Here is a 27,513-nt window from a genome sequence, read left to right as displayed (position 1 = left end):
GGTGCTGTAGTTCATGACACAGTAATATCACAGCAGGACATTTCATGGTAAAACAAAAGTATATGGAGTGGTTGGGCAGGGCTGAGTCTCTAAAGCAGTGCAAGGAAGGAAGCTAAAACATGGTCTGAGTCTGCACTCTACTGACTCCAAGTCACACAGTACCCAAGCAGCTTTGTTCCAGAGCATGTACTTATTACAATGCATATTTCAACTGGAAAAAACATACATTGCATTAGTATTCAGGACTTGAGTTATTTTCTATAGAACGTTCTCAGTTCCTTTTAGTCTATGTAGGAGAGCCCAGACGCAGGTCCAGACACCTCGGTATTATGGTCTCATTATCTCTCCACAGTAAATCTTGTGTGATTTGCCCAGTGTGCCATAAACATCCTCCCATGTGGTAATCTGGACAATGAAGATTTGCAGAAGGCATTCTACCTCAAAGGCGAGCTCTCATTTAAGGGTCTGCCGTTAGCCCACAGCTGTTCAGACTGCCATTCGATCACGAAGCAAGATTTGTCTTCTCAATACAAGTCCTAGCTAAAGAGATGCTCCAGATGGTGTTCACTCAGCATGTCTGTAGTTAGTGAGGGCTCTTTTTAATTTTATAGTGTAGCATTTGCCGGAAGGGGGCATATAGTGGTGCATATCTGTGACCCCAGCATCCAGGAGGCTGAGGTGTGAAGATCACTTGAACTCAGTAATGTAAGCGTAGCCTGGGCAATAAAAAGTTCCAACCCCAAGCAAGAAGAAAATGTGTATGTTCTGTAAAGTGGCCCCTAGTCTTGGGAAATTGGAGAGTGGCGTGCATCATCTTGGACTTGGTTCTCAGCACTGAAAAGAGCATTTTCATTGGCTCCAGCTGTACCTCCCAGAGGTCAGACGGTGCTCCATTAACTCTGGTGGTCACACGTTCTTGAGTAACACCTGGGAATAATCAGTTGCTAACCTTTAGTGGAATTGCCTCCCAGCTTTTATCCCTTACTGGAAACTTCTCATACACAACCCTTTCTGAAACCCATTTTACTAGTTTTTTTTAATCTCTTCCAAATGTTCCTTGGGATAATTGGTAAGGCATCCTTGTACATTTTTGTAGATATAGAGTGTTTTTGTATATTTTGTATAAACTATGTGGGAATGTTCTGTGTGTTGTGTCTAACCTTCATATCATTCCATTTCATGTGAGCAATTTAATTGGCCCCCTAACTTACCTTACAAGAGCACCTTGGAGAACCTTTAGCTTCCCTTTGAGTACAGGTCACCTGTTCATATACACTATGACTGCGTGTCTGGAGCTGTTCATTTGAGCCTCCCAGAACTTTCATCATTACTGTTCTGTTACTTTGAGCCATCTTACCAAGAGCTCCTAAGTGGAGGCTATTTGTACCCTGTATTTATGTTTAAATTTCCATTACTCCACTCTAAACTTAATGTACATCTTATGTGTGTGTGTGTGCGCGCGCGCACGCGCCTCCATGGAGGCCAGAGGAGGCCGTTAGGTCCATTGGCACTGGAGTTACAGGTGGTTGTGAGCCTTTCACACTCGGTGCTGGGAACTGAACTCAGCTCCTCTGTAAGAGCAGCAAGAACTCAACTGCCAAGGTCTCTCCAGCTTCCTCAGTTCCTGTATTTTGCAGTTCTAAAAAGTCTCAGTTTGAGTTTCCACCCTAGGACTTTTGTTTCAAATATTTTAAATACTTTTATGATAAATTCTTGAGAGCTTTTTTTTTCTTTTAAAACAGATATATTCGTTTAACTTTCAGAGTCTGCATGTATATATGTGTACCTCATACATACATGTCTGGTGCCCACAGAGGTCAGAAGAAGACATTGGATCGGTCCTCTGCAAAGAACAGTAAGTGCTTTTGCCCACTGAGCCTTCTCTCCAGTCTCTTGTTTTCGTCTTCTGGGAAAGGATCTTCTGTACCATGGGCTGGCTGCCAGCCTGCCACGTAATTGAGGATGCCCTTGAAACCGGCGCTCCTGCATCTACTCCCAAGTGCTAGGATTACAGGCCGGAGCACCACGCCCCGCTTCAAGTTGTGGAATACAGGTGGCTTTCCTTTTGTTTTCTCCTTGACTTAATAAAGTATTTAGGACTGGGAGTGTTAGCTTAGTGGTAGAACCCTTGCCTAACATACACAACACCCTAGATTCAATCTCCAGTGCTACAAAAAAGTATCCTGGTTATTACAGTAGTTTGGCTATGATTTCACGAGCCCACTTCAGCAGACTTCTTCTGTATGCCACTCTCAGTAATTGACAGACATGCTAGACAAAAGTTCTGCAACGATATTAGAAGTGAAGAATGCCATTAACTTTTCAGGAAATACACATGAAAGAGTAACAAAGAGATGCTATATGTCGGGCCATACTACAAAGAGAAAATAATTAACAAGAATTGAAGTCACAGTTGACCACAGTGGAACACAGAAATAAAGTGGGAAGCCCATAAGGATTTAAAGGCTGAGCAGAATGCTTGTAGATAATGCCCAAGTCAAGGAAAAAGCCTCATAGGCAGCCTAGCCTTTAAAGAACCTAAGATGCAATGGTTGAGAATATGTGAGGCAAGGCTAAAGGGTGGGGGCAGTCAGCAAGATGGCCCAGTGGGTAAAGGGCATTTGCTGCCAGGTCTGACAGCCTAAGTTTGAATCCAGAACCCACATGGTAGAAGGAAAAACCTGCATCCCTTAAGTTGCGGTCTGGCTTCCACACACGTGTGCATGCATATCCACATACAAAATGCTATCTTAATTACTTTAATATGCTTAATTTTTGTGCTGTGTGTGTGTAGGTTATATGCGTGCCAATGCAGTTGCCCATGGAGGCCAGAGGAAGGCATCAGATCCACTGGAGCTGGAGTTCCAGACAGCTGGGAGCTGCCTTATGTGGGTGCTGGGAATTAAACCCAGGTGCCTGAACAGCTGTAGACACCCTAACCTACTAAACCATCTCTCCAGCCCCAAACTTAAACAAAAACAAACAAACAAACAAACAAAAAAATCGCTGAGAGGGACAACAGAACACTGAATGTTTATATTAGAAAAGAATATTCCCTAATCTGTAAGTTCCCGCTTCAATAAACAAAATGACCAAGAGCAAAATATTAAAGGCAACACAGGGAATGAAAGGATAAATATTTGTGAACCATGTCTCTGGCTGAATACTTTAGAACATAAAAGAACTCACTAAATAACAATTCATTTAGGTGTAAAGAAAAGCTGTAAACTGATATTTTACGGCTGGAGTGCATGCCCAACCAATTCTTGTTTTCTGGCCCATTCATACCACATTACCTCCCATGCACCTTCACAAAATTGCCTTGACTTTTTCCTCTTTGCAGCTTTTTTTTCCCAACCACCAATCAGCTGTGTTGAAAGAGAAGGAGGAGTAGAGAAGAGAGACAGAGACAGAGTTGTGTGATCACAGTGTTAAACAGCAACTGTCAGGAGGGGATGCTGTGTCCTCGGCTGGAATGTAGATACAGCGGGTCAAAAGTCCTATGGGGTGGTGCTCAGGCAGAGGTGCCCACAGCATCACAGAGCCCTTTTCCTTAAAGTGGCTGAGACTGGGCCAGAGGACAGTGAGAGATCCAGGGTCACAGGATCACATCCATACCAACATAGCAACAAGCACAGATTTACAGTAACATTCAATCTAAGTAGGAAGCCAGATGCCTATCTTCACAACACTTGGGAGGCTGAAACTGGCAGATTACAAGTTTAAGACCAGCTTAGGCTACATAGCAGACTGTCTCAAAGCAAAACAACCACATAGGCTCAACATATTGACATCAGGCAACTAAATTAATTCTGCCTTCTGTGAGTTAACCTCCAAACAGAAAAATATACCGTTGGATCAATGAGACTCTCTTCATATCTTGTAAACTACCAATGAAATATAGGCACAAACAAAGGAAAACATTTCTTCCTCTTTCCCACCAGTTAGCCAAGACTGTGCCACTGGTAGGATTCTGCTTCAGTCTGCCTACCTGTGATGTCATGGCTTACCTGCCCAGGGCTATATAAAAGGACAGACCCTCCTCGTGGCTCTCTGCTACCTCTGTCTTTTCTCTTCCTCTCCCTTCCTCTCTGTCCTTCTGTTTCTGTCACTCCCTCTGTCTCTACCTCTGGGCTACCCCCTTGCCCTTTCCTTTGCTTCCCACGCTCATGTAATATAATCTAATATCTGCTGCCTGGCATCTGGCATCTTATTATCTTATTTCTTATTTTTAATTATAAAAACTACCACATCCCAGTGAATCCTCACGTACCACTACCTGTACATCTGCATCTCTCTTTTCCAAAAGGGCATTGTGACACTACTGTCCCAAGCTGGGCATCAAGTTTGACAAAAAAAGGTAAAGTCATAAAGGAAACAGATTTTGGTGGGTTGAAAGTTAACCTAGAGTAAAAACTAAAATCTTGTGTCTCTTTTCCTACAGTCTATTCAGTTCTCTAGAGGGAGAGAGAGAATATGAGAGGGAATTATAACGGCTGGCTTACACAGCAGGGGGCTGGATTATGAAATAGTGACTGGACACACTGGAGGGGCAGAGAACCAGCTGGGGTCCGGAGGGTCTGGAGCTTAAGGCCATCCTTGGCTACTAAGAGAAGTTGAGGTTAAACTGGGATACAAAATGCACACCAAAAAAGTGTGGCAGCATGATGCGAAATTTTGAACGGTCCTGCAAATCCTCAGCTGCAGCATCATGTCTGCTGGACCACATACTTTGAGGACTGTGAAGGTGGTTCAGGAGATTAGCATTTGAATCCTGAATTCAGTAAGTACACTGTCCTCCACCTCAGCCCTCATCCAATCAATTAAAGCCCCGAGAGAATAAGAGCTGACTCTCCCTAAAAAGCAATACTACCAGGACACTGGCTTTATTAGTCCTTGGGTACAAATGGAACATTGTTCTTGAGTCTGGAGTCATTTGACTTTTGACCTGAAATTCACATCCTCAGTCTCCAAATTTCAGAAAGCAGCCTTCATAACCACACCACTCAAATCCATAAAGATACACGCCCCCACCAACACACACACATACCTGTTCAGAAAGCTCAGAAACCATGCCAGGTATTTTTTATATTTAAGAGCTCACACAATAGCTATGCGGTTTATTATTGAAATGCAAACCACTTAAATGAGAATCTGTTAAGACATGTGTCTATAGGTCTGTGAAAACCTTGATATAACCGAGCCTTGGAAACTCACGAACACAGAGGCTAAGATGAGCCTGTGTGGGGCACGGAGGCTGAGATGAGCCTGTGAGGGGCACGGAGGCTGAGATGAGCCTGTGTGGGGCACGGAGGCTGAGATGAGCCTGTCAGGGGCACGGAGGTTAAGGTGGGCCTGTGAGGGGCATGGAGGCTGAGATGAGCCTGTGAGGGGAACGGAGGCTGAGATGAGCCTGTGAGGGGCACGGAGGCTGAGATGAGCCTGTGTGGGGCACGGAGGCTGAGATGAGCCTGTGAGGGGAACGGAGGCTGAGATGAGCCTGTGAGGGATACAAGGCTGAGATGGTCCCGTGAGGGAGGTAGAGAATAACTTGATTCCCGTTCAAAAAAAAAAAATGCTTACTATTGTCCTTGGTTAGTGCAATAGTTTGAGCAGACCACCCTAGGCCCTGATCCAACTATCATGATGTTCTTCTTGTAGGTTTCTAGGACCCTTTGGGTCCTTCTATTTCCCCACCTCCTATATTTCTCTTACCTGGAGTCTCAGTAGGAAGTCCACACATCTATCCCAACCTCCTGGTAAATAAAGACTTTCATGGGACATGCTTTTTGGGCTAGTGCCCAATTATAAGTTAGTATATACCATGTGAGTCTTTCTGCTTCTGGGTTAACTCACTCATTATGATCATTTCTAGTTCAATCCATTTGTCCACAGATTTTGGGATTTCCTTGTTTTTAATAGCTGAGTAGTAGTCCACAGTGTAAATGTACCACAGTTTCTTTATTCATTCTTCAACTGAGGGACATTAGGTTGTTTCCAGGTTCTGGCTATTATGGATAAGGCTGCTATGAACATGGTTGAGCATATAGTAAACATCAAACCCCTACTTTGATCTACCCACTGGACAGGACATTCTCCACAGTTATGTGGAGAACAGGGACTGACTTTGACATGAACTTTGGTGCTCCATATTTGAGCACCTCCCCTTGGTGGGGAGGCCTGGTGGCACTCAAAGAAAGAATAAGCAGGCTACTAAGATGAGACTTGATAGCCTATGACCATATAGTAGGGGAGGAGGTCCCCCTTGGTCATAGACCTAGGGGAGGGGGATAGGGTGAAAGCAGGAGGGAGGGAGGAATGGGAGGATACAAGTGATGGAATAACAATTGAGTTGTAATCTGAATAAATTAATAAAATTTAAATTAAAAAATGCATTGTCGAGAAAGAATATATTATCACATAAGCAAAATCATTGTGAAATCAAGCTACAAAAGTCTGTTATATCCCAACTCCAGAATCTCAACACTGCTATTGTAACTATGGAAGGCTGCTGATGCCAGAAACCAATTGAGAAGTATTAGCAGATACAGCAATGGGAGCATTTCTATCCTAGTAAGTGTTAGACTAATGGAAGTTTGTGAGAAAGCAAGCAGGCATCCTGAGACTTTTGTAGAAATGACTCCACTTTAAATATATGTAAATAAATCCTTTCACAGTACTGACTTCAGTTGACAAGTGTAGGCTTTGAACTACTTTATTTGAGGTTCTTTAATGCTTACACCTCCCTTCCAACCCACCTACCCTAGATAGGAGAGAAAAGAGGTTAATGGGAACAGGAGAAACCTGACGCGACCTCCTGCCAGCAGGAAAGACGCTCGACACCAGGATCCTTCCCAAACACGCTTTATTGGGAGCGCCCTTGAAGCTGAAGCGAAAGACCCTGAACTCCCCTAGAGCTTGAGCTTAAATACCATCTAAAGTGGCGTGTTAACACCTCACAGGTTCAGGCAGAATGCCTAATTAACATATGAGTGCAGATAGGTCAACAGCTTACACAAGCGTAGTTACAATTAGCATAGTCCCCCTGACGGGAGGGGCAACTGGAGATAGCTCTAGCAAACGCATGCGTACTGGCAATTGTTTACAGGTAGCAGCACACAGACCAGCGCCATTATTGGGTGTGGCTGGCTCCTTACAGAAACCGACCTTTTTAGACTCAGTTCCATGGAGCAATTCTACTCTTCATAGTCAGGATTTCAGCAGACCTGTTTAAACAGCAAGCCAGCAATTCAGCAAAGGTGACTACTACCACAACCTCCGCAACCACAATGAGTTCTCTGGAGTCGTTCGCTCAAAGAGTGATGAATCCCCAACAATAAGAAGCCAAAAAAGCCAAGCCTCTTGTTTTGGAACTCATGTCTATGCCTATGTCTATGTCTATGTCTATATATATATGTATATGTATATATATCCTCTCAGAGTCTGAACTAGGATGTTTATCAGTTGGCAAAGACCATGCCCTGGCAAGAGATGGTTCCTCCACTAGTGAGCAAACATCACCTGCTCTCTCACACGTCTGTTTTCAATGGAAAAACACTGCACATCCTCACACAAGTCTGTTTCACATCCCACATTTGTGATCAAAACAAAAACATGTTTCCATCCACTACAGACAAGTCTGAAATTTCCACTGTGACTAAGGAAAAAAAGAGGCTGAGCTGCTGTGTCCAAGGGGAGTGAGAGTGAACATAAAGGTAATCACCATGCGTGGCATTGGTTACAGATGGTTTAGAGTGAACACAGAACTAGACAAAGATTGTTGTACTCATGGTGTAGTTCTGGATCCAAAAGCAAGCAATTCTTTTTTTTTTTTTCTTTTGGTTTTTCAAGATAGGGCTTCTCCATGTACCCCTGACTGCCCTGGAACTCACTCTGTAGTCCAGGCTGGCCTCAAATTCACGGAGAGCCACCTGCCTTTGCCTCCCAAGTGCTGGGATTAAAGGTGTGCGCTGCTACCACCTCCTGGCAGCAATTCTTATTTTACATATTTAGTATGAATTTACTGGCTTACCAAAGTGTGGACTTGGGTGGGGGGGATAGGGTCTGTGCAGCTTACTATCAATATGTGTTACAGTTTGTTGAAATGTCACATTCCTGAAACTCCCTTTAAAAAGATTTTTAGATCTATGAGTGTTTTGCTCCTATGTATATCTGGGCACCAAGTGTGTCTGGTGCCCCCAGGGGTCAGAGGCAAGTATTGGTTCCCTGCAATGGGCTATGGGTAGTTTCAAAGCACTGTGTGGGTACTGAGAATCAAACCTGGACCATTGGACCATCTGCATGAACAAGCACTCTTAACCTCTGAGCCATCAGCCATCTCTTCAGCACTCTACTGAAATGTCTTTTTTTTTTTTAGACAGGAATGGTTTGTGTATGCCTGAATCTCTTGGAACTTGCTCTGTAGTTCAGGCGAGCCTCAAAGTCACAAATCCTCCTGTCTCTGCCTCTCAAGTGCTGGGACTAAAGCCAGCTACTGAAATATTCTTAAGGAAAAGACTGAAGGCCACACTATGAATGTGACATTAATATAATTCTGGATTGTTTTGTGGTTCTTCTTGCTGTATATGGCTTATTTTATATAATGTGTAATAGTATAAATGTATATGTTAAAAAAAAAAAAAAGACTGAGAGCCAAACCAGAGTGCTCACAGCAGCACAGTAGGAGACAGGCAAACATCTGCAGTTAGTTCTTCCTTGGGAAGCTGGTCATACAAGGACAGAGCCAGCTAGCAACCCCGCTCCCTGTACTAAGCAGTGTGCAACAGAGCACATCCAGAGACCAGCTGCTGCTTATCCAGTGGTAAGGCTCCTGCAAACTGCTGCCCCACATGTACTAGATCCTTGAGTGATCTTGCTGTACCACGTGTACTTATGAACCTTCCCCAGCTGAGGGGTTGTTTTTTTCTCTTGGTAACATAACCCACTGCCTTAGCACAGTTGAGCCTGCAGATATGACATATGGAGAGGAGGCAGAATCTCTTGATTAGACCCAAGAAGTGAGAATCAAGAGGCTAAGTCTTAGACATTGATCACTTTATTCTGAAACTGGTTTTCACACTACATGAGTAGCAAAGTTGTTTTTTTTTTTCTATTTTTCTCCCAAGAGTAATAAAATTAACAGAAAAAAATATTAGTGGAATTCCATGGGTGGCATATTCACAATGACCTAATGCTAAGGAAGCTGTTTAAGGCACTCTCACAGAATTCCTAAATTAGGTAAAGAATTAAAAGATTCTAGCACGGTTACCTCACCTTCACCCCTGCCCTGCCAAGTAGGGGTTCTTGGCAAAAAACAAAAACAAAACAAAGCAGTACTACACTTATTCAATCTAAAACATCATTTTCTTTTTCTTTAAAGATATACAAATGGCCTTGGTGAGAATTTCCAGATAATAATGGGTTTTCAGAGCTATGTAGGAAATCTCACCCCTATACTTAATGTTTATTAGCACCTGTATACAAGGCACAAAACAGGACCTACGAGTTCCAAGTCTGACCACATGTGAAGGACTCATTAGCCTAATGAAGGGTCAGAGTAACAACCCCAAAGCCTAAGCATTCCCTCAGGAGACATGACGTGCAGGCCAAGGGAAGGCAATGTGTCAGGCAGGAAGCCCATCGGAATCCAGTGGTGAGAACTCTCGCAGACAACTCTCATAACCGCCTGTGATTTCAGTCCTTTTTTCTAGTCACCTTCTAGAATGTAGAAGCTAACGAGTCTCAGGCAGGTCCCTAAAATCTCAGGATGTGCACTATTAAACAGAGCCCGGCCCGTGCCTGCAGGTCAGCGAGAACTGTGGGTTGGCTTCAGTTCAACGGCAGGGGAACACTAACTTCGGAATGTACAGCAGGGGTCACTGTGACAGAAGTCTTCTTCCCCGTGTGTCGTCTCTGATGCTGAATAAGGTAAGAAGGTCGGGTGAAGCCTTTTCCACATGTTTGGCACTCAAAGGGTTTCTCCCCAGTGTGGACTTTTTGGTGTTCAATAAGGCTCGTAATCCTACTGAAGCTCCTCTCACAGTCATTGCATTGATAAGACACAGGAGTCTCTATGTTCTCCCAATGGCTTTCCACCCTACTCTGGCTTTCCCAGTAAGGTTCTGGAACAAAATAATCTTTATCCCCAGTGTGGGTCCTCTGGTGTCTCAGGAGATGTGAGCTGCGCCGAAAGGCTTTGGGACACATGTTGCACTGATACGGCTTCTCCCCGGTGTGAATCCTGTGATGTTCAAGGAGGCTGCAGCTCTGAGTGAAGGTTTTCCCACAGTCCTCACACTCGTAGGGCTTCTCCCCGGTGTGGGTTCTCTGGTGCTTGATGAGGTCTGAGCTGTGGCTGAAGGCCTTGCCACACTCTTCACACTCATAAGGCTTCTCGCCAGTGTGAACCCTCTGATGAATGATGAGCGCTGAGCTCCCGATGAAGGCTTTGCCACACTCCTCACACTCGTAGGGCTTCAGTCCAGTGTGGATTCTTTTGTGTTTACTTAGGCCTGAACTCTGAGCAAAACTCTTTCCACACTCACGGCAATAGAAGCGCCTAGCTCCTGTGGCACTCTTCTGTGTTGTCTGTAACTTGCCGTCCTGCTCACTGGCTTCCGCACCTGCAGGAACCTGGACAGCGTCGTCCCCCAGGAAGCACACTGTCTGCTCGGGCTTTTGTTCCGTGTGTTCCCCAGCTGGAGGCAAGTCCCTAATCTTAGCCTGCATCTCCTGGTCTGAAACACAAATGCCAACAACTGTTAATTATGCTTTGTGTCGGAGCACGGAGACAAGAATTTCCAAGGCCCAGCATTTACATGGAGAAATTCAGATTGAATAAAAAGGAGGATAACAGAAAAGCTAGGGAGACAGGAACACAGGAATGGGGTGTCGGAGGTTGGGCTGATGGATTTTTATGCTAATTACTGTTTGCTGTCTCTGTGACCCACTCGGACCTTGCCTAGAGCCTAACCTGTTTGACCAATAAAAGGCCATCACACCTGTGCAGGGCAAATGTGACAGGTGTTCCAGGGCTTGGGGAGAGAGAGGCTTGAGAAGAAGAGGGCTGGAGGAGAGGAGAGGAAGAAGGAAGGCTGCCAAGGGTGGAGGAGAAGCACATGGCTGGCGTGGATGGAGAACATTAGGAAGTTTATGGGGTTATGCATGGGAGGTAGCTTGCTAGAAATTATTAGAACCAGATGGCATAGTATTGGGACAGGGATCCCATACCATTCCCACTATGGGAAGTAGTTTAGGGAATTAATATCTGCCCTGCCCCAGGTTAACTAAGGCTATTTTAAAATATAACAGGTGTCTGTGTCTTGATCGATTGCTAGCGGGTTAGAAAATAACTGTCATAATAATAATTATAGGCCTAATAGGAAACATTGTTAGGTGATACTGGTAAATCAACCACAACAATGGGGCTGTTGGGAGAAGAGCATAACCAAGAGTAGTGGAAGTGGAGAGAAGGTGGTGAGAACGGGGGACTGCTGTGCATACACAGAGGAGGTGTGGGGAACCCCCAAAGCTGTAGTAATAGAAAGGCAACACAGACATATACCTAAGATTAAATACGCCACTTTCTCTGCTGGAGAGCAACAGGGCTGACCAAGCTATTCAGAGGCCGGACTATCGTTAGCAAGTCACAGATCTTGGATACTGAGCTACAAGATTTGAAGCTATCCTGCTAGACTGGGCTTTGCTTAAGTGTGATTGTTTTTATATCCTAGTGCTTCCCTTTTGGAGTAAATTATTTGACTTGTTCTTAACTTTACAGGACCCAACAGTTAAAGAGACTGGATAATTTTTTTTAAAAGACTGAATTATAAAGTGTTGATATTTTTAAAAAAAGACAATAAGATTTATAAAATTATACTTTTTATACTGGAATGTTAACACAAGGGTATGTCAACTGAGGAAGCACTGCCATCAGACTGGTTTGTGGCAAGTTGGTTGGTGGCATTTTCTTGTTTAATCACTGATGTTGGAGGGCCCAGCACATAGTCAGCGGTGCCGTCCCTAGGCAGGTAGTTCTGCCTGTACAAGAAAGCAAGGGAGCATTTCTCAATGGTCTCTGCTTCAATCTCTGCCCTTAGGTTCCTGTTTGAGTTCCTGCTCTGACGACCCTCAACAAAAAGACTGTGGCATGAAAATAAACCCTTTATTCCCTCAAGAAGTCATTGTATTTGGGTCATATAGTATTTATTAGAGTCATAGAAAACAAACTAAAAGAGATGTGGCAAGGATTGAGCACAGGAAGCAACAGAAAAGACTCTGTAGTGTTCACATCTATTTGGGATAGACTGTACTGGTTGACTTTGTGTCAACTTGACAGAAGCCAGAGTCATTAGAGAGGAAGGAGCCTCAGGTGAGGAAATGCTTCCATGAGACCCAGCTGTAAAGCATTTTCTCAATTACTTATCAATGAAGGAGAGCTTAGCCCATCGTGAATGGTTCTGTCCCTGTGCTGGTGGTCCTGGGTTCTATAAGGAAGCGGGCTGAGTAAGCCAGGGAAGGAAGCCAGTCAGCAGCACCCTCCACGGCCTCTGCATCTGCTCCTGCCTCCAGCTTCTTGCCCTGTGGATGACCACCACAGCAGCAGGGGAATGAGGCCAGCTGGATGCTAGAAGATCAGCCATGTGTGATGCAGAGGGCACAGCCGGAGCCCTTTGGAGGAGCCCGGAAGACTGTGAGTGAGCCTCAGATAATTGGACACTGTGTTATTTATACTGTTGGGGTTTGGCTTTGCCTGGTTACAGATTGGGATTGTGCCCTGGTTCTTCACTCTTGAAAAAAGGTTTTTAATTTAATTTTGATTTTTATAGGAGCCCACAGCTGAAAGACTTTGGACTTCTAAAGTTATTCATGATTTTAGTGTGAGATCGTGGGAACGAATAGGAAACGAAGGGTGGTAGCTTAACAGTGATGTGTTTGTGTGTCACGCCGACAGGGGTGGTCAGTTGCAGTGGTTGGTTTTGTGTCAACTTGACAAAAGCTAGAGTCATCAGAGGAAGGACTCTCAGTTGAGAAAGTGCCTCCATGAGGCTCAGCTGTAAGGCATTTTCTCAATTAGTGATTGGAGGGGAGGGCCCAGCCCACTGTGGGTGGGGCCATCCCTGGGCTGGTGGTCCTGGGTTCTACAAGAAAGCAGGCTGAGCAAGCCATAGAAAGCAAGCCAGTAAGCAGCATCCCCCTGTGGCCTCTGGATCAGCTCCGGCCTCCAGGTTGGTGCCCTGTTTGAGTTCCTGTCCTGACTTTCTTCAGTGATGAGCAGCAATGTGGGAGTGTAAGCTGAATAAACCCCTTTCCTCCCCAACTTGCTTTTTGGCCATGATGTTTTTTATAGCAGCAATAGAAACCCCAACTAGGACAAAGACAAAGGCAGTTATAGTGAACTATGCCCCGGCAGTGGCAGGCACACCAGAACGGAACATCAGTTCTCTGAGACAAAACTGGAGGTCCAACCATGCCACCAGTGAGTTGTGTGATGTCTGACAAGCCTGGTAGCCCTCTGTCCTTGCCTCTAGGGCCAGGGCTTGTAGCAGGGCCATGTGTCTAATGCTGCTTCTAACTCTCACACTGACTCGCAGTTCTTGTGGGGAGGCTCCTCAGCCTTTTCACTAGTCATGGATGGGAACAGGGAAGGGCAGGGAAGACTTTCTGTAGTTCACCGAAGCCATGTTCTCATGCATGCTCGGCAAGTGTGTTGTACTCTGAGATCGCAGCCCTGTACTATGACCTGAGCATCCCTCAGAGCCAGAACATTCGCAGGGATTCTCTCTGCCCCATTCCCCATCACTACAGCACTCAGAGGGTATGCTACTTGCCTTTTGTCAACTTGACGCAAACTTAGATATATCTGAGAAGGAATTTTAACTGAGAAGATTCCTCTATAAAACTGGCCTGTAGGCAAGTCTGCGGGGGCATTTTCTTGATTAATTAATGTGGGAAGGCCTAGCTCAGCAGGGCTAGCCCTGAGCAGGTGTTCTTGGAGTGCACAAGGAAACAGGCTGGCTAAGCCATGAGGAGCAAGCCTAAGCAGCACCCCTCTGGAGCTTATGTTTCTGCCTCTAGGTTCCTGCTTTGACTTCCTGTCCTGAATTCCTTTCATGGTGGACTATGATGTGGAACCGTAAGCTAAAATAAACCCTTTCTTCTCCAAGTTGCTTTTGGTCATGATGCTTTGTCACAGCAATAGAAACCATAATTAAGACAGGACAAAGAATCACAATTACAATCATTAAGGAGCTAGTCAATAATAGGCCTTCAAAGTGTGTATATAATTCCAAACGTAATGGGCTCAACAGCTTTTAACAGCCTAACAGGGGAAACAGGTTCTTTATATAAATGATAACAAGAAGCCTGAGAAGAAATTAGTCTTACCCAGGGAGACCAGGCTCCCAGGGTTCTCCTGCATTCCATCTTTGTAGAGGTTCATCTGAGATGAATCCTGTTCCGTCCATCTGGGGGAAAGGGCTGGGGCTACATCTTCCATTTTCAGCAACCCCTAAAAGAATAAAAGTCCACCAAAAAGATAGAATAGGGAATATCTGGGTTGCGATCCCACAGCCTCTCACACCCCACCCCACATGGCATGCTATGCGGAGTTAAACAGTGAACACTCCTGGAGATGGATCCACTAGGAACAGGGTGGAGGACGGAGGGTAGGGATGGAGACAGAGTGCTGAGGAGGGAGGACAGAGGGTAGGGATGGAGATGGAGTGCTGAGGAGGGGAGGACAGCTCTAACTCACCTGCAACTCTGAAGTGAGCCTGGTAGCTGACACTCCATCTTCTCCGCAGTGGCCCCCCTGGGTGACTACAACAGAAAGAAGCTCTAAGTGAGACTCACACTAGCACCCAGCACCTGTGTTACAGAACCCAGGGTAAAACCTTGACTAATAAATTTATGCAAATACAAGTTTATAAAATATTTCCCTTTCCAAATACCGATTGCTACCAGATCCAAAGATGTTCTCTAAAGATACATAAAAGCTCTTGGAGAGCCTGCATATGGGTCCTTGGGGAAAGCATTTGCTTAGTATGTGTGAAGTCCTGGGTTTCCTCACATGCATCATCACAAAAAGGAAAAGTAGGGGCTGGAGAGATGGCTCAGTGATTAAGAGCACTGTCTGCTCTTCCAGAGGTCCTGAGTTCAATTCCCAGCAACCACATGGTGGCTCATAACCATCTATACTGGGATCTGATGCCCTCCTCTGGCCTGCAGGTATACATGTAGATAGAGTGCTCATATACATAAAATAAATAAATAAATATTTAAAAAAAAAAAAAAAAAAAAAAAAAAAAAAAGGAAAAGTAAACAAACGCAGGAACCATAAAGCCTGGTAACACTAACCTCTGACTTCTGACGGCAGGCCTCCCAAAGACTCCTGCTTCAGCAGAGGCTCCATGGGCTCCACCTGGCCACTTTCTGAGCCCTGAGCTGATGACAACAGTACTGCCTTGGAACAAAGGAGTTCCTGCCCATCGTCATCATCTGGAACCTAGAAGTCATTCATTTATTTTTATTTTCCATCTGCTTCTTAGACATTTTCAAAGCACTTTCCGTCAGCTTGGTGCTGTATCCAACTTCAATGAGCACGCCCTCACTTAGCACACACAACTACTCCAAGGGCACAGCTCATCCAAGATCACTGTACTAAACAGTAAGGCTAAGCTGGGAGCCCAGGCAAACGTTTGCACAGCTCCTTCATTGCTTCTTATTACACACATGGAGATTGTGACCTGTTAGGAAAATGGTGACATAACTGCACAGCAACCCCTGGGGTGGTGGCTCTAGGTTAGTCTACAGAGTGGGGCAAACAGTAAGATACGAACACGCCCAGTAGGGTGTGGTGTGGGTTACCAGACCAGGTTCGCTTCTAGATCATGGAATCAGTTTCCAAGCTCCTTTCTCTTCTGACTTTCACATCTTTTATACAAAATGAAGTTCACAGACTTACGGTGACTTTTCACTGTTACAGAACTCAGGCAATAACTCCAAGTCCAGAACCTTGGTGTTGGTCACTAGTTAGAAGGCCATGAGTCCTTTGATACAAAAACACTAGTGAACACAAAGTGGAAATTGTCTCCTCAAACAGGCCAGAAGACGCAGGTTAAACACCTCCTGTTTTCTACCAGGGGTTCAAACAGGGGATCCATAAATTTGAATAGGAAGAAAAAACAAAACAAAACAAACAACAAACCCTTTTTAGATTCTAAGAATACTGTAGACTTTCCCTCCATTGTCAATGGGAACTACAAGGGGGTGGGGTGGAGGAATAAACACCACAGCACTGCCAGCAAGACCCTGTAGCTGTTGTCACATAAGGCAAGAAGATGCCTACAAAGTATTTGTATGTATTGCCACTGTGCTCAAACCTGTGCTTGTGCCTTATTTAACACAGGAATATCTAGCCGGGTGTGGTGGCATTCGCCTTTAATCCCACCACTAGGGAGGCAGAGGCAGGCGGATCGCTGCTGAGTTCGAGGCTACACAGAGAAACCCTGTTTTGAAAAACAAAACAAAACAAACAAAAAAGGTACATCTATATGCCAGGCACGGTGGTGCACGTCCGTAATCCTAGCACTCAGAGACGAAGAGGCAGGTAAATCTCTGTGAATTCGAGGCCAGCCTGGTCTATAAAAGTGAGTCCAGGACAGCCAAGGATACACAGAGAAACTGTCTTGAAAAAACAAAACAAAAAGTACATAAGCTTTTACCATCCTGCTCAACATATTCTATCCTAGCTTCTCTAAGACTGAGTTCTTCCATAATCCTTACACTTTGCTTCATGCATTGAACTAAGGGGTCCAGGTCACTTCGCAGGCTCGAAGCAGTCTGCCTCCCGCCCTCTCCAACCCCCACCTCCCCGTTACACACAGGACATAGGTCTCAGACCCTTCTACCTGCGGAGGCGTCTCATCCAGCTGCCTCTCCAAGTACTCCAGCAGCGCCACCACCTCCTCCCCACTGTCGGGGTGCTGCTCGCGCACCCAGGCCTGCAGCTCCCCCGGCAGGATGGTCAGGAACTGCTCCAGCACCAGCAGCTCCAGGATCTGCTCCTTGCTGTGCACATCTGGCCGCAGCCACTGTCTGCAGAGCTCGCGGAGGCGGCTCAGCGCCTGCCTGGGTCCGGCTGCCTCGGGGTAGCGGAAAGCACGGAAGCGCTGGCGGGAGCGGTCGGGCCCGGGGCTGCCCAGCCAACTGGCCTCCTCTGCCAAGGGGGAGGCCTCTTCCTGTTCCACCTTTATGACCAGTAGCTCCATCTGGTCCTCTGCAGAGTGCGAGTCCAGGGCTGTGCTTTCCCTTGGTTCTCTAGCCATCCTGAGCCAAGCAGTTCTCCCGTTTCACTGTAGCTGTGAGTTGTATTTCTGCAAAAGACTTCTGAGAGGTGGAGATGACTATCAGCCACTGTAGTTGCAAATGTTCCCCTCCTCCTAGGCCCAGGACCCTAAGGAAACTGCCAATGGGCAGGTGAAGGGATCCCCGTGTTCAAAATGCCTTTGTAGCTTCTAATTCCGTACCATCCTGGGGGGGGGGGGGGGCGGGGCATTTAGAGTCAACTACGCATGTCTGTGAGAGTGTTCTGGAGAGGTTAACTTCAGTCAAAATATTCACCGTGACTGTGGGTGGCATCGTTCTATGGGCTTGGGTCCCACACAAAAAAGAGCAACTGGAGCAGGTGTGTTCATCTCTGCTTCCTCACTAGACAGAATATAAGCAGCTACCCTCATGTTGTACTGTACCCTCAAACTGTCAACTAAAATAAACCCTTTGTATGCTTCTGTTGGTATTTTGTCACAGCAACAAGAAAGTAGCTAACAGAACTAGTGCAGAGGAAAGGCCATTGCTGTGATAAAGTTTACCGCGTGTTTCTTACACGCCCTGGCTTGTGGAGAGAACAAGACAATTTAGGGGTGTAGGCTAAAGCCCTGTGGCTACAAGATAAGCTTAGCAGGCCCTGCTGATGGGGCCTGCAATTCTAGAATGGCAGAAATACGTGAGCAATGGAGGCCTGGTTGATGGAGCTTCAGAGTAGAATACGGATGCTTTCAGGGACTGAAATAGAATCTGTTCAAGTTTACATCCTGGCAAAGAATCTGGATGCATTATGTCCATGCTGTGAGCACTTCAGAATGAATTAAAAATAATAATAATTAGAGTAATTTATTTGGCAGAAGAACATTCCAAACAGGATGGCATTCAGGCTACGGCATGACTAGTGCTCACTGCTCTTACTCAAATCAATAGGGGGAGAATCCAAAAATATATGGAAAATGTGGTTTGTTTAGGAAAGGTGTACTAGTGTAATGTAACAATGAAGTGCATGCAGACAAAGCTTCTGGAATTGCCAAACAAGCATCACAAAAGAGAAATCTTGTGTTCTACATCTGGAAAATAGAAAAGGTTCTATGAAGGCACAACCCACCCACCCATTCAAAATCCTAACATGTGAAACTCCTTTAAATAGAACATCACCACAAAAGTTCAGTGATTCAAAATGGCTGCCATGAAAGTATTTCCCCAGGGTCAGCCTCAAAGGCACACAGCGACCACTAAGACAGTGACACAAAGGAATCAAGCTACAATTCAAGCAAGCAGTACTTGAAAGCATCATCCACATAGTACTGGTTTACAAGCATGAAAGATAGAAAAGTAAAGGGATCACAGAGGCTTGCAGAATTCCAGAAAGACTAGGCAATGTGTGGTCAGATTCCCTGTAAAGGCCATGGCACGAAGCTGGGAGCATAAAGCCTGAATTGCAGTGGAGACTCCAAAAATGTAGGAGATGCCAGGATCACGGGATGGCTGCTGAGGACGGAGTAGAGCTGGCACAAGAAAGAGGTCACCTGAGCTGGAGAGGTAGAGCTGCCCAAAGTTGCTAAGCCCAGATGATTCCATCAAGAAGCCCAGCTGCTAGACACAGGAGTGCAGGACCTGGTGTCCTCCTCCTGGCCTTCAGCCTTGCTATGGTCAGACACAGGAGTGCAGGACCTGGTGTCCTCCTCCTGGCCTTTAGTCTTGCTATGGTCACAGCTTTCCCATCCCGAATAAGAATGTTTACTTTGTGACAGTGTACATTAGAACTATATTACTTGTATTATTTTTACAAGGGCTCAAAGTTAAGTGATTCCCTGAGTTGCAGAAAAAAACCCTGCTCTTATGTTCTGAAAAGTGTTGGCACTGTTAAGGACATCTGGAGACAAACTAAACACATTTTACAGTATAAGATGAATGTGAGTCTAGGGGCCAGGGTTAATATGTTATGATTTTTAAGTGTTGGATTTAGTTATCACAAGTTAATCTTGTTGACTTGACAGGGCTTGGGGTCCCTTAGAGGGCTCTCTGGGGGTATTTTAGAGAATGTTAACTGAAGTAAGAAGGCTCACTGTGACCATGGACAAAGGTCCTAGATCAAATAAAAAGCACAACATAAGTGCACCAGCATTCACCTCTCTCTGCTTCCTGATTACACACTTCAGCTGTCTGCGTCTGACTTCCCTACTATGGGAGACAGTATCTCCAAATAAACCCTTAAGTTACTTTTTGTTAGGTATTTTGCCAAAGTAATGAAGGAATCTGAACCCCACAATGAGCTCATCAAAGGCCATTCTGGAAATGGGTCTGAACACCTCATAGCTCTAGAGAGAGAATTTGAGGCTGAGGCAGCCACGTTTCAGTGAAGACACTGTCTGAACTCTCTAGAACCCTTCCTAATTAGTAACTGGCTCAGAGTAATACCATTAGAACCCCAATCTATGGCTGGCCCACTTCTTAGAGATGATCCCAAAGACTTGCTGTCTTAAATAATCACCACAACATTGGCTATGACACACTCAGAATGATCACACTGGTCACAAGGAGCTGACTTCTACCAGGAGCACCAATGAGCTTTAGGTGGATTTCAGCTAGAACCTACAGCTCCAAGCCCGGCTCCATTAACACTTTGACCCTGGCTTTTGTTTGTCTCTAAACAGAGAACTCAGCTGAGCCTGCCTGGCCTTCTAACTTACAAATAAAAGTGACAGGCTTTGTTTGTGTGTACTGAGGGTAACTTGTTAGGCATCAATAGGAAATGAGTATTTAGTTTTCCTCTACATTACATTTAGGGAAAGCAAAGGACCTCTATCAGAGGAAATACAACTGAAATTTTAATCCCTAGGTGCCTGTCTTAATGAGACTTAAATTCTCTCTGATAGCTCTTCAACGAGCGGCCAAGCGGCAGATGCCAACATGCAGATCTTCATGAAGACCCTGACGGGCAAGACCATCACTCTTGAGGTCTAGCCCAGTGACACCATCGAGAATATCAAGGCCAAGATCCAACACAAGGAAGGCAGCCCACCTGACCAGCAGAAGCGGACATTCGCTGGCAAGCAGCTGGAAGATAGCCACACCCTGTCCGACTACAACATCCAATAAGAGTCCACCTTGCACCTGGTGCTGCGCCTGCGTGGTGACATCACTGAGTGGTCCCTTCGTCGGCTGGCCCTGTAGAACTGTGATAAGATGATCTGCCGCACGTCTGCACCCGCGTAGTCACTTGCCGCAAGAAGTGTGGCCACACTAACAACCTTCGGCCCAAGAAGAAGGTCAAATAAAGCTGGCCCGTGACGCAGGAACCAAATAAAGTTTCCTTCCATTGACTGGAGCAGTTAAAAAAAAAATTCTCTCTGATGTGAGCTTTACCCAAACAAATGGTTGAAGACTGAAGCCTGGGTTCAAAGTAGTTTGTCAAGCAGGGTCTCTGAGCTTTGTACGAACTTTTGTTTTCTTCAGAAACATTAAAGTGTCAAGATACATCTCCAAGTCCGTATCCTGAGGGATGCAGTGACACCTTCTCAGTCGGCTACTCTGTACCCCTTCAAGACCAAACTTCTTGAAAGCTCTCCAGACTTAAAACTCCAGTTCTGTCTTTCTACCAAGGTTTCAACACAGATGTAGAGCACACCATAGGCCTCAGGAGTCTGAAAAGCTTCCTCCAGTTTCCACGTGCTACGGCTTCTCAGGCAACCAGGCTGAAGTTGCTGTCTGCTCCCAGCAACTCCCTTGTCCCTGGGTTACCGAACCTTTCTCTCGTGTCGTCTTTTTCTTCAGGACCCTCCTTCAGTCTGACCACTATCTCTATGCCTCAACTTCCTCATATGCAAACAGGTTAGTGCCGGCAGGTACGCTGTGAGCATTGTTTGTGTATTAATAAAGCTCTTGGAACGGGGGTGAAAATGTGGTGAGCAGTAAGCCAACGCCAACTAAAAAAAGTGGTACAGTAACATCAGGACAGTTCTGCTGCCCGTTCTCAAGTGAGAGTGGGCTTCTGCACTCTGTTCTTGACAAGCCCTGCCCTTATATCCTGACTCCCTTGCAAGATTTTAGCTCCTGTTTCTTAAACAAGGACTCCTGATCCCCATCTTAAGGTGCTCCCACGGTAGTTCTAACTGGAAAGTTTACAAACAAATCTGCGTCAATATGCTTCCAACAAGGCTAATTTTCTTGCTTCCTCCCCATTTTTCCACTGCAGCATTCTCTATGCACAGCAGCTCTTCCTATTGGCCTCCTCAGCGTCATGTGACTGCCTCTTCTCACTCAGTCCCCACAAGGATCACCTACTCCAATCTGTTCTTCCCTGGAACATCTCTCAGATCTTCTGTGTCTCTACCCTCCTAGTTACCAGCACTGTTGTCTCCAGTCTAGAAAGTAAGTGTCTCTCCTCTCTTTCCCCTCCTCTCTCTCTTTCCTACCACATCCTCCCAAGCTTCCATCAGACAGCACCTAAAATTCCTAACCAGGGCATGAATGGTTTCATTCAAGCTAGCACTGGTTTCTATATACCGTATTTTTTCAGACCATAAGACGCACTCTTCCCTGCCCCCAAACCATGTGTGGGCGATTAAGGTACGCCTTATGGTTTGATTATTGTTTTTCTTGACTGCTCTAAAAACTGGGTGCATCTTATGGTCTGTAAAATAAGTAATGCCTCCTGCTAGAATTGAACTTTGGGATTGTCAAACTCTAAAACTCATCAGAGACAGAGACAGGACAGGTGCATGTGCAAGACCAGTCTACTCTACATAGCTGAGCTCCAGGGCACTCCAGGCTATATAGTAAAACTATGTCTCTAAATAAATAAATAGTCTATGTTAGTAAACAGGCAGCAATACAGCCACCCCTAAAGGCTCTGGTGACCATGGGAAAACAGACAACACCAAAGCCACCGTGGAAGCATGCCATCAGAAACATGTCACCCCCAGCCAGCAAGATTCAGGTATGCACCGTGCGTGCGTGTGTGTGTGTGAGTGTGTGTGTGTGTGCGTGCGTGCACTTCCTGCACATGCGCTAGGTCGACCTATAAAGGGAATTCCTTCCATCCCGACATGTGTACGCCTACACATGCATGTGCGCTTTCTGCGCATGCGCTAGGTCACCTATGAAGAGAATCCCTCCCATCCCGACATGTGTACGCCTACACATGCATGTGCGCTTTCTGCGCATGCGCTAGGTCACCTATGAAGAGAATCCCTCCCATCCCCTGACATGTGTACGCCTACACATGCATGTGCGCTTTCTGCGCATGTGCTAGGTCACCTATGAAGAGAATCCCTCCCATCCCCTGACATGTGTACGCCTACACATGCATGTGCGCTTTCTGCGCATGCGCTAGGTCACCTATAAAGAGAATCCCTCCCATCCCCTGACATGTGTACGCCTACACATGCATGTGCGCTTTCTGCGCATGTGCTAGGTCACCTATGAAGAGAATCCCTCCCATCCCCCGGCCTTTCTTCCTTGTTGTCTCCCGAGACCGTCTCTGTATTTCTTTCCATTAATAAACCTCTAAGGGATCTGCTGCGTGGTGTGGTTGCTGTTTCACAGCATAACCCGCCCCATACATACAATCTAACCTGAGTTTCTTGAAAACAACTGTCCTCATCTTATTTTTCTATTCCCTAGGTACTAATATATCATAGAAACAGAATACATTTGTTACTGTGTAAGAGAAAGACTGGCTGGGTGGTAGTGGTGCACGCCTTTAATCCCAGCGCTTGAAGGCAGAAGCAGGAGGATCCCTGTGAGTTTGACGCCAACATGGTCTACAAAGTGAGTTCAAGACAGCCGAGGCTACACAGAAAAAGAAGAAGAAGAAGAAGGAGGAGGAGGAGGAGGAAGAAGAAGAAGAAGAAGACAAAGAAGAAGAAGAAGAAAACGATAAAGACTGAATGAGCACAAATGCATTAGGTAAATAGTTATTTTTCTAAATTCACGCATTTATAAGTGAGGTTACTTACAAGGTATAGAAAAGAGGGGACTAGCTTTTAATTATTAGAATGTTTAGCAGCACTTCTGGTTTCTACCCACTAGGTGACAATAGCAGCATCAAAAACTTCAGAGTTGCTGTTACCATGGAAACTATACACCACCACCGCAAGAGTGAAAATGTAGGGGTGGGGAATATGGCTTAATCAGCCAAGTACCTGCTGCACCAGCTTGAGGAGCTGAGTTCAGATGCCCAGCAACCACGGAAGCACCAGATGGTGGCATGCACCTGTAATTCCAGCACTGGGGATGGAGAGACTAGAGAAACCCTAGGGTGTGACGGCCAGCTCTTGCCCAATTGGTGAGCTCTAGGTTCAGTGAGAGACACTGCCTCAAAAACATAAATAAAAATAAATGTGGAAAGCAATGCAAGCAGATATTCAACACTGATCTCCTGCTTCCATGTGCACCCGTGTGCATGTACCAGTATAAACAAATGCACAAGTATTGGAACACAATCATACAACACACACCAATGTCAACTTCAAAATTGGAAAACCAGCTGATACATCTCAGTATTATAAGCTTACAGAGAAAGTCATGTGGTAAGAAGGTGGGGACACAGGCTGCCCCCAGAGCACAGACAGGCACACGTATTTCCTGTGGCTGGACGACAGACAGCAAACGGACAGGCAGATGTGTTGGAGCTCTCTGAGCCATGCGGACTGAATAAACGGAAGCACCTTTCTTTGTCCTTCACTGTGTAATCACAGAAGCTGTGTCAAATGGGCACCTAGTGGCAGCCCAACGTGCATGTGCCTCACAAATGAGCTCAAGTAGGCATAGCCCGTGCCAGAGAAGGCTGGATGGCGTATCCCACCAGAGTTAGAATGCGGGCACTGGACTAAGACATTTGTGAATGTCTTCTCTCCACCACTCTCAGATGTGTGACCTTGGAAATGCCACATAGTAACCAGTCAGTGGCTCAGTTTTTCACAGCTTCCGGGAGGCTGTGAGAACTGGGCTTCCTGAAAGGGATGGAAGATCTGATTCCTTTGAATCAAAAGGAACTGGGTTTTAAGCAAGAACTGACTACAAGGTTCTGAGCACACTGAGGTGGCAGTGCGCTCCTCTTTCCTCAGTGGAATTAGGAGAGCAGAACAAGGAAGGCTAGCATGACCAAGGGAAGGAGTTTCTATTTCTCACTATTTTCTGCACTTCAAGGGATAACATAGGTGATGGAAACTAAGTAACCTTGACTCATCCATTGTAGTTTTTCTTTTTCCCTTTTTTTTTTTTTTTGGTAAAAGACAAGGTCTCACTCCAGGCCAGAGTAGCCTTGAGTTCACCATGTAGCCCAAGATATTCTTTAACTCAGGGTAATCCTCCTGCCTCAGCCTCCCAAGAGCTAAGATTACTGGTGTGAACCATCATACCTGGGTGAGCATTCTATCAACTGTTACAAAGAACCAGAAAACACTCCCTCCTAATTAGCTGTCACAAGAGATCTGGGATACTATAATTTTATTCAAGTAAGTAAACCTAAACTTAATTGAACCTCCACATCCAAGAACATGTTTTACATGTACAGGTAAAAACATGAGAGCAAATTAAAAGTATTGAAGTCACGCTACACAACAGAATCACTGAGAAGCTTTTAAAGCCTCGTAACAGTTAGGTAGCCACGGCCAACTGAACCAGCCTCTAGGGTGGACCACAGGCCTCAGTATCACACACTTACTGTGTGATGCAAAGTGCAGCCAAGTGTGATCGGTTTTTGTGTTTCTTCTTCTTCTTTTTTTTTAAAGTAACAGTAGGATAAAGCAATTTATATGAGAATATTGAAAACCCAAGTTCTCCCACAAATAAATAGTGTTCCTAAAGAGGAGGACCAAGGGAAGGTGGATTAGCACAGATTACAAAAGACAGCAACTCAAAACAAATTATGTAGTTTAAACATCACCCACTTGTAAAACGACACGTGTGGGCCAATCAGGAACCATGAATGCAATACTGAAGAATTACAGTCAGTTATGTGTATTGTGATAGTGTGGCTAAATTAAAGTTCATTTTAGCTCTGACGCGCCTGCAGATGTATGGCTATGGTGTCTCTAGTTAGCTGTAAAAGGATGAAAGAAAGAAGGGAAGGAGAGAAGGGAAAGAAAGGAAAAGGGATGTAGAGGATGGCAGATGGAGGGACGAGGTAAGGGAAAGGCAGGAAAAACATGAATAAAAACATCTAAAAGACTGGCTGAATGCCTGGCCTACTACTGCAGTTTTTCTCTGACTAACATTTAACTCTTTACTAATACAATTTTAAATATCAAAGAAAATCTCTTCTTTCCTGGATACAGTCCAAAGCATTTTGTTGGTATAAGGGAGGCTAAGAGTAAATGCAAGGCTGAAAGGGAGTGGGGCTATTGGGAGAGGCTCTAGCGAGAAAAACGAGCATTGATACCTTCTTAATAATCAGTTCAAGCACTCATGTTCCATCACCTCTCCGATCTGGAGTCTCAGCACCTGCGCCGAGTACAGAAGTACAGGACCAGAAGACCATTTACCAACAGAAGCGTTTGCCAATAAGTAAGCCAAAGACAAGGGTTTTGATTTTGGTTTTTTTTGTTGTTGTTTGTTTGTTTCTGTTGTTAAGTTACAAATAGAGAAAAGAATGCTACAGGGATCCCTGTATATCCTGAGAATATTAAAGCCCAAATTCTTTAAGAAAAAGCAGGCAGAGGAAAGGACTTTCAAAGATCGCAAGAGGTATCAATTCAACGATAATGGTAAACTGTATTATGATCAAAGTTAGCTTTAAAAACCTGCAAAAAGAACACAGGGTGTTAGTGTGAACTCAGTTTCACATCTGTCTCTATTGACTTTACCGCCGATTTTCCTATCTACCAATCAATCAAATCTACCATCCATCCTTGTGACCCTCAAGGCAGGGAGGGTTCTTGGTGAGGGTCAGAAATCTGGCAGCTTCGCAGCACAGAGCAAAACAGCGATGTCTGCTTACAACAGGGTTCTTCTTCACTGCTGGCTACCTCTCACTGCTCCTATGTCTCAAGCTCCTCCTCCTACTCAAAAAATAAAAATAAAAAATAAAAAATAAAATCCCCAAAGATTTTAAAACTCCGTGAGTCTGGGCATCACAAGACACTACACGAACCACTTTTAATCTTTGCTTTGGGACAGGCTCTCCTCCAGAATGTTTTATTTTCCCTCCTAAGATACACAAATCACCCATTACAGAGAGCACTGGTAAATAGCACTAAGATTCAAAAGACAACAGCCAGTACGAAGGTTAGTCACTGAAAATAAGTGCTGTCCTAGTTAGAAATAGCAACAGTAATAATAACAACAGCAATCTTTACACTGTGTAGATTACCCTGTGCCTGGTACTATTTTAAGCACCTTGCACAAACGAAGCCATTTACTCCTCATAACAATCCTGTAAATTAGGCGATACCATTATCCCCTAAAATAGCAAAAACACAGAAAGGTTAAGGGAGAAAGTCACAAAGTACCAGAGGCCAGATTCCACCAGGCAACCTGACTCCAAAGTTCTGGCTCTCTTCCAGTGCCCCAGAATAAAGACCTTGGAACTGACCTTGTCTCCGGGAAAAGCAAAACTGTGACGTGTCCCATTTTCAAAGCTTAAGTACATGACCCAAGAACCCCATCGCCAAACACCCTGAGACTGACCATACACCCGGAACCGGCCCGAGGCGAGGCGCCCGAGGCCCTGTCGGGCACTGGGCCCAAGTGGCCACCGAGTTTATTTTCCCGGCGCCGCTAGGCCGCGGAGGAAGGTGTTTTGTCCCACCCCCACCCCCCATTAGCAGCCGGCCCCTCTGGAGGACGATAGCAGGAGGAGACCCGAACCCACCCGCGAACGCAGCACCGCGAAGCACCCCGCAGTCACAAAAGTACCCGAAAGTCCGACCCCCGGGGGGCGGAGCACAGGGCACTTCCGGCCTCTCTAGGCACGAGCGACACTCTGTGGTTCGTCCCCCCTACTTCTCCCTCCTCTTCGTGGCTGCTTCCTAAAAAAGACTTGTCTAAAAAAAAAAAATTTAACTGCTCCAGAATTACATCACTTTCCCTCTTCCCTTTCCTTCCTCGAGTCCTTTCGAAGAAACGCTCCCACCCTCAAGTTGATAGTCTTTTTCTTCACTAATGTTACATTCATCTATGTGTATATATGTATGTGCACAAATGAGGTATATATCCTGAGCTGGCTAAGTCGGATTTTTG

General features: G+C 45.4%; 1 protein-coding gene and 1 pseudogene across 4 annotated transcripts; one reads left to right on the top strand and one right to left on the bottom strand.

Annotated features, from left to right (window-relative positions):
* Positions 1-9,037: 9,037 nt before the first annotated feature.
* On the bottom strand, positions 9,038-27,242 carry LOC311604704 (zinc finger protein with KRAB and SCAN domains 3). Of its 3 annotated transcripts, none has more exons than XM_084794764.1 (6): positions 27,146-27,242; positions 16,911-17,388; positions 15,358-15,505; positions 14,756-14,820; positions 14,386-14,509; positions 9,038-10,736 (listed from the first exon to the last, which is right to left on the bottom strand). In XM_084794764.1, exons 2-6 carry the CDS (start codon positions 17,325-17,327, stop codon positions 9,829-9,831), a joined length of 1,662 nt encoding a protein of 553 aa, XP_084650890.1. In that variant the 5' UTR covers positions 17,328-17,388; positions 27,146-27,242; the 3' UTR covers positions 9,038-9,828. The 3 variants fall into 3 exon arrangements, with proteins under 3 accessions (XP_084650890.1, XP_084650891.1, XP_084650892.1); XM_084794765.1 differs by lacking the exon at positions 27,146-27,242 and adding an exon at positions 26,867-27,139; XM_084794766.1 differs by lacking the exon at positions 27,146-27,242 and adding an exon at positions 25,715-26,075.
* LOC311604718 (ubiquitin-ribosomal protein eL40 fusion protein-like) lies at positions 20,202-23,436 on the top strand (annotated as a pseudogene). The gene has a single exon. The product of its transcript is annotated as a ubiquitin-ribosomal protein eL40 fusion protein-like (transcript).
* Positions 27,243-27,513: the final 271 nt, after the last annotated feature.

This window comes from Acomys minous (assembly GCF_964271855.1).
Source record: "Acomys minous genome assembly, chromosome: 9".
Lineage (NCBI taxonomy): Eukaryota > Metazoa > Chordata > Mammalia > Rodentia > Muridae > Acomys > Acomys minous.
Note: the sequence above shows the minus strand (reverse complement) of the source record. Positions and strands in the feature narration are given on the sequence as shown.

Excerpts from the sequence above, each read along its gene's own strand:
- LOC311604704 (XM_084794764.1), bottom strand. The coding sequence starts at position 17,327 with ATGGCTAGAGAACCAAGGGAAAGCACAGCCCTGGACTCGCACTCTGCA. Across the intron at positions 14,510-14,755 it reads GGCTCACTTCAGAGTTGCAG|GGGTTGCTGAAAATGGAAGA; the intron begins GTGAGTTAGAGC and ends TTATTCTTTTAG. Across the intron at positions 10,737-14,385 it reads TGGGAGCCTGGTCTCCCTGG|ACCAGGAGATGCAGGCTAAG; the intron begins GTAAGACTAATT and ends TTTGTGTTTCAG.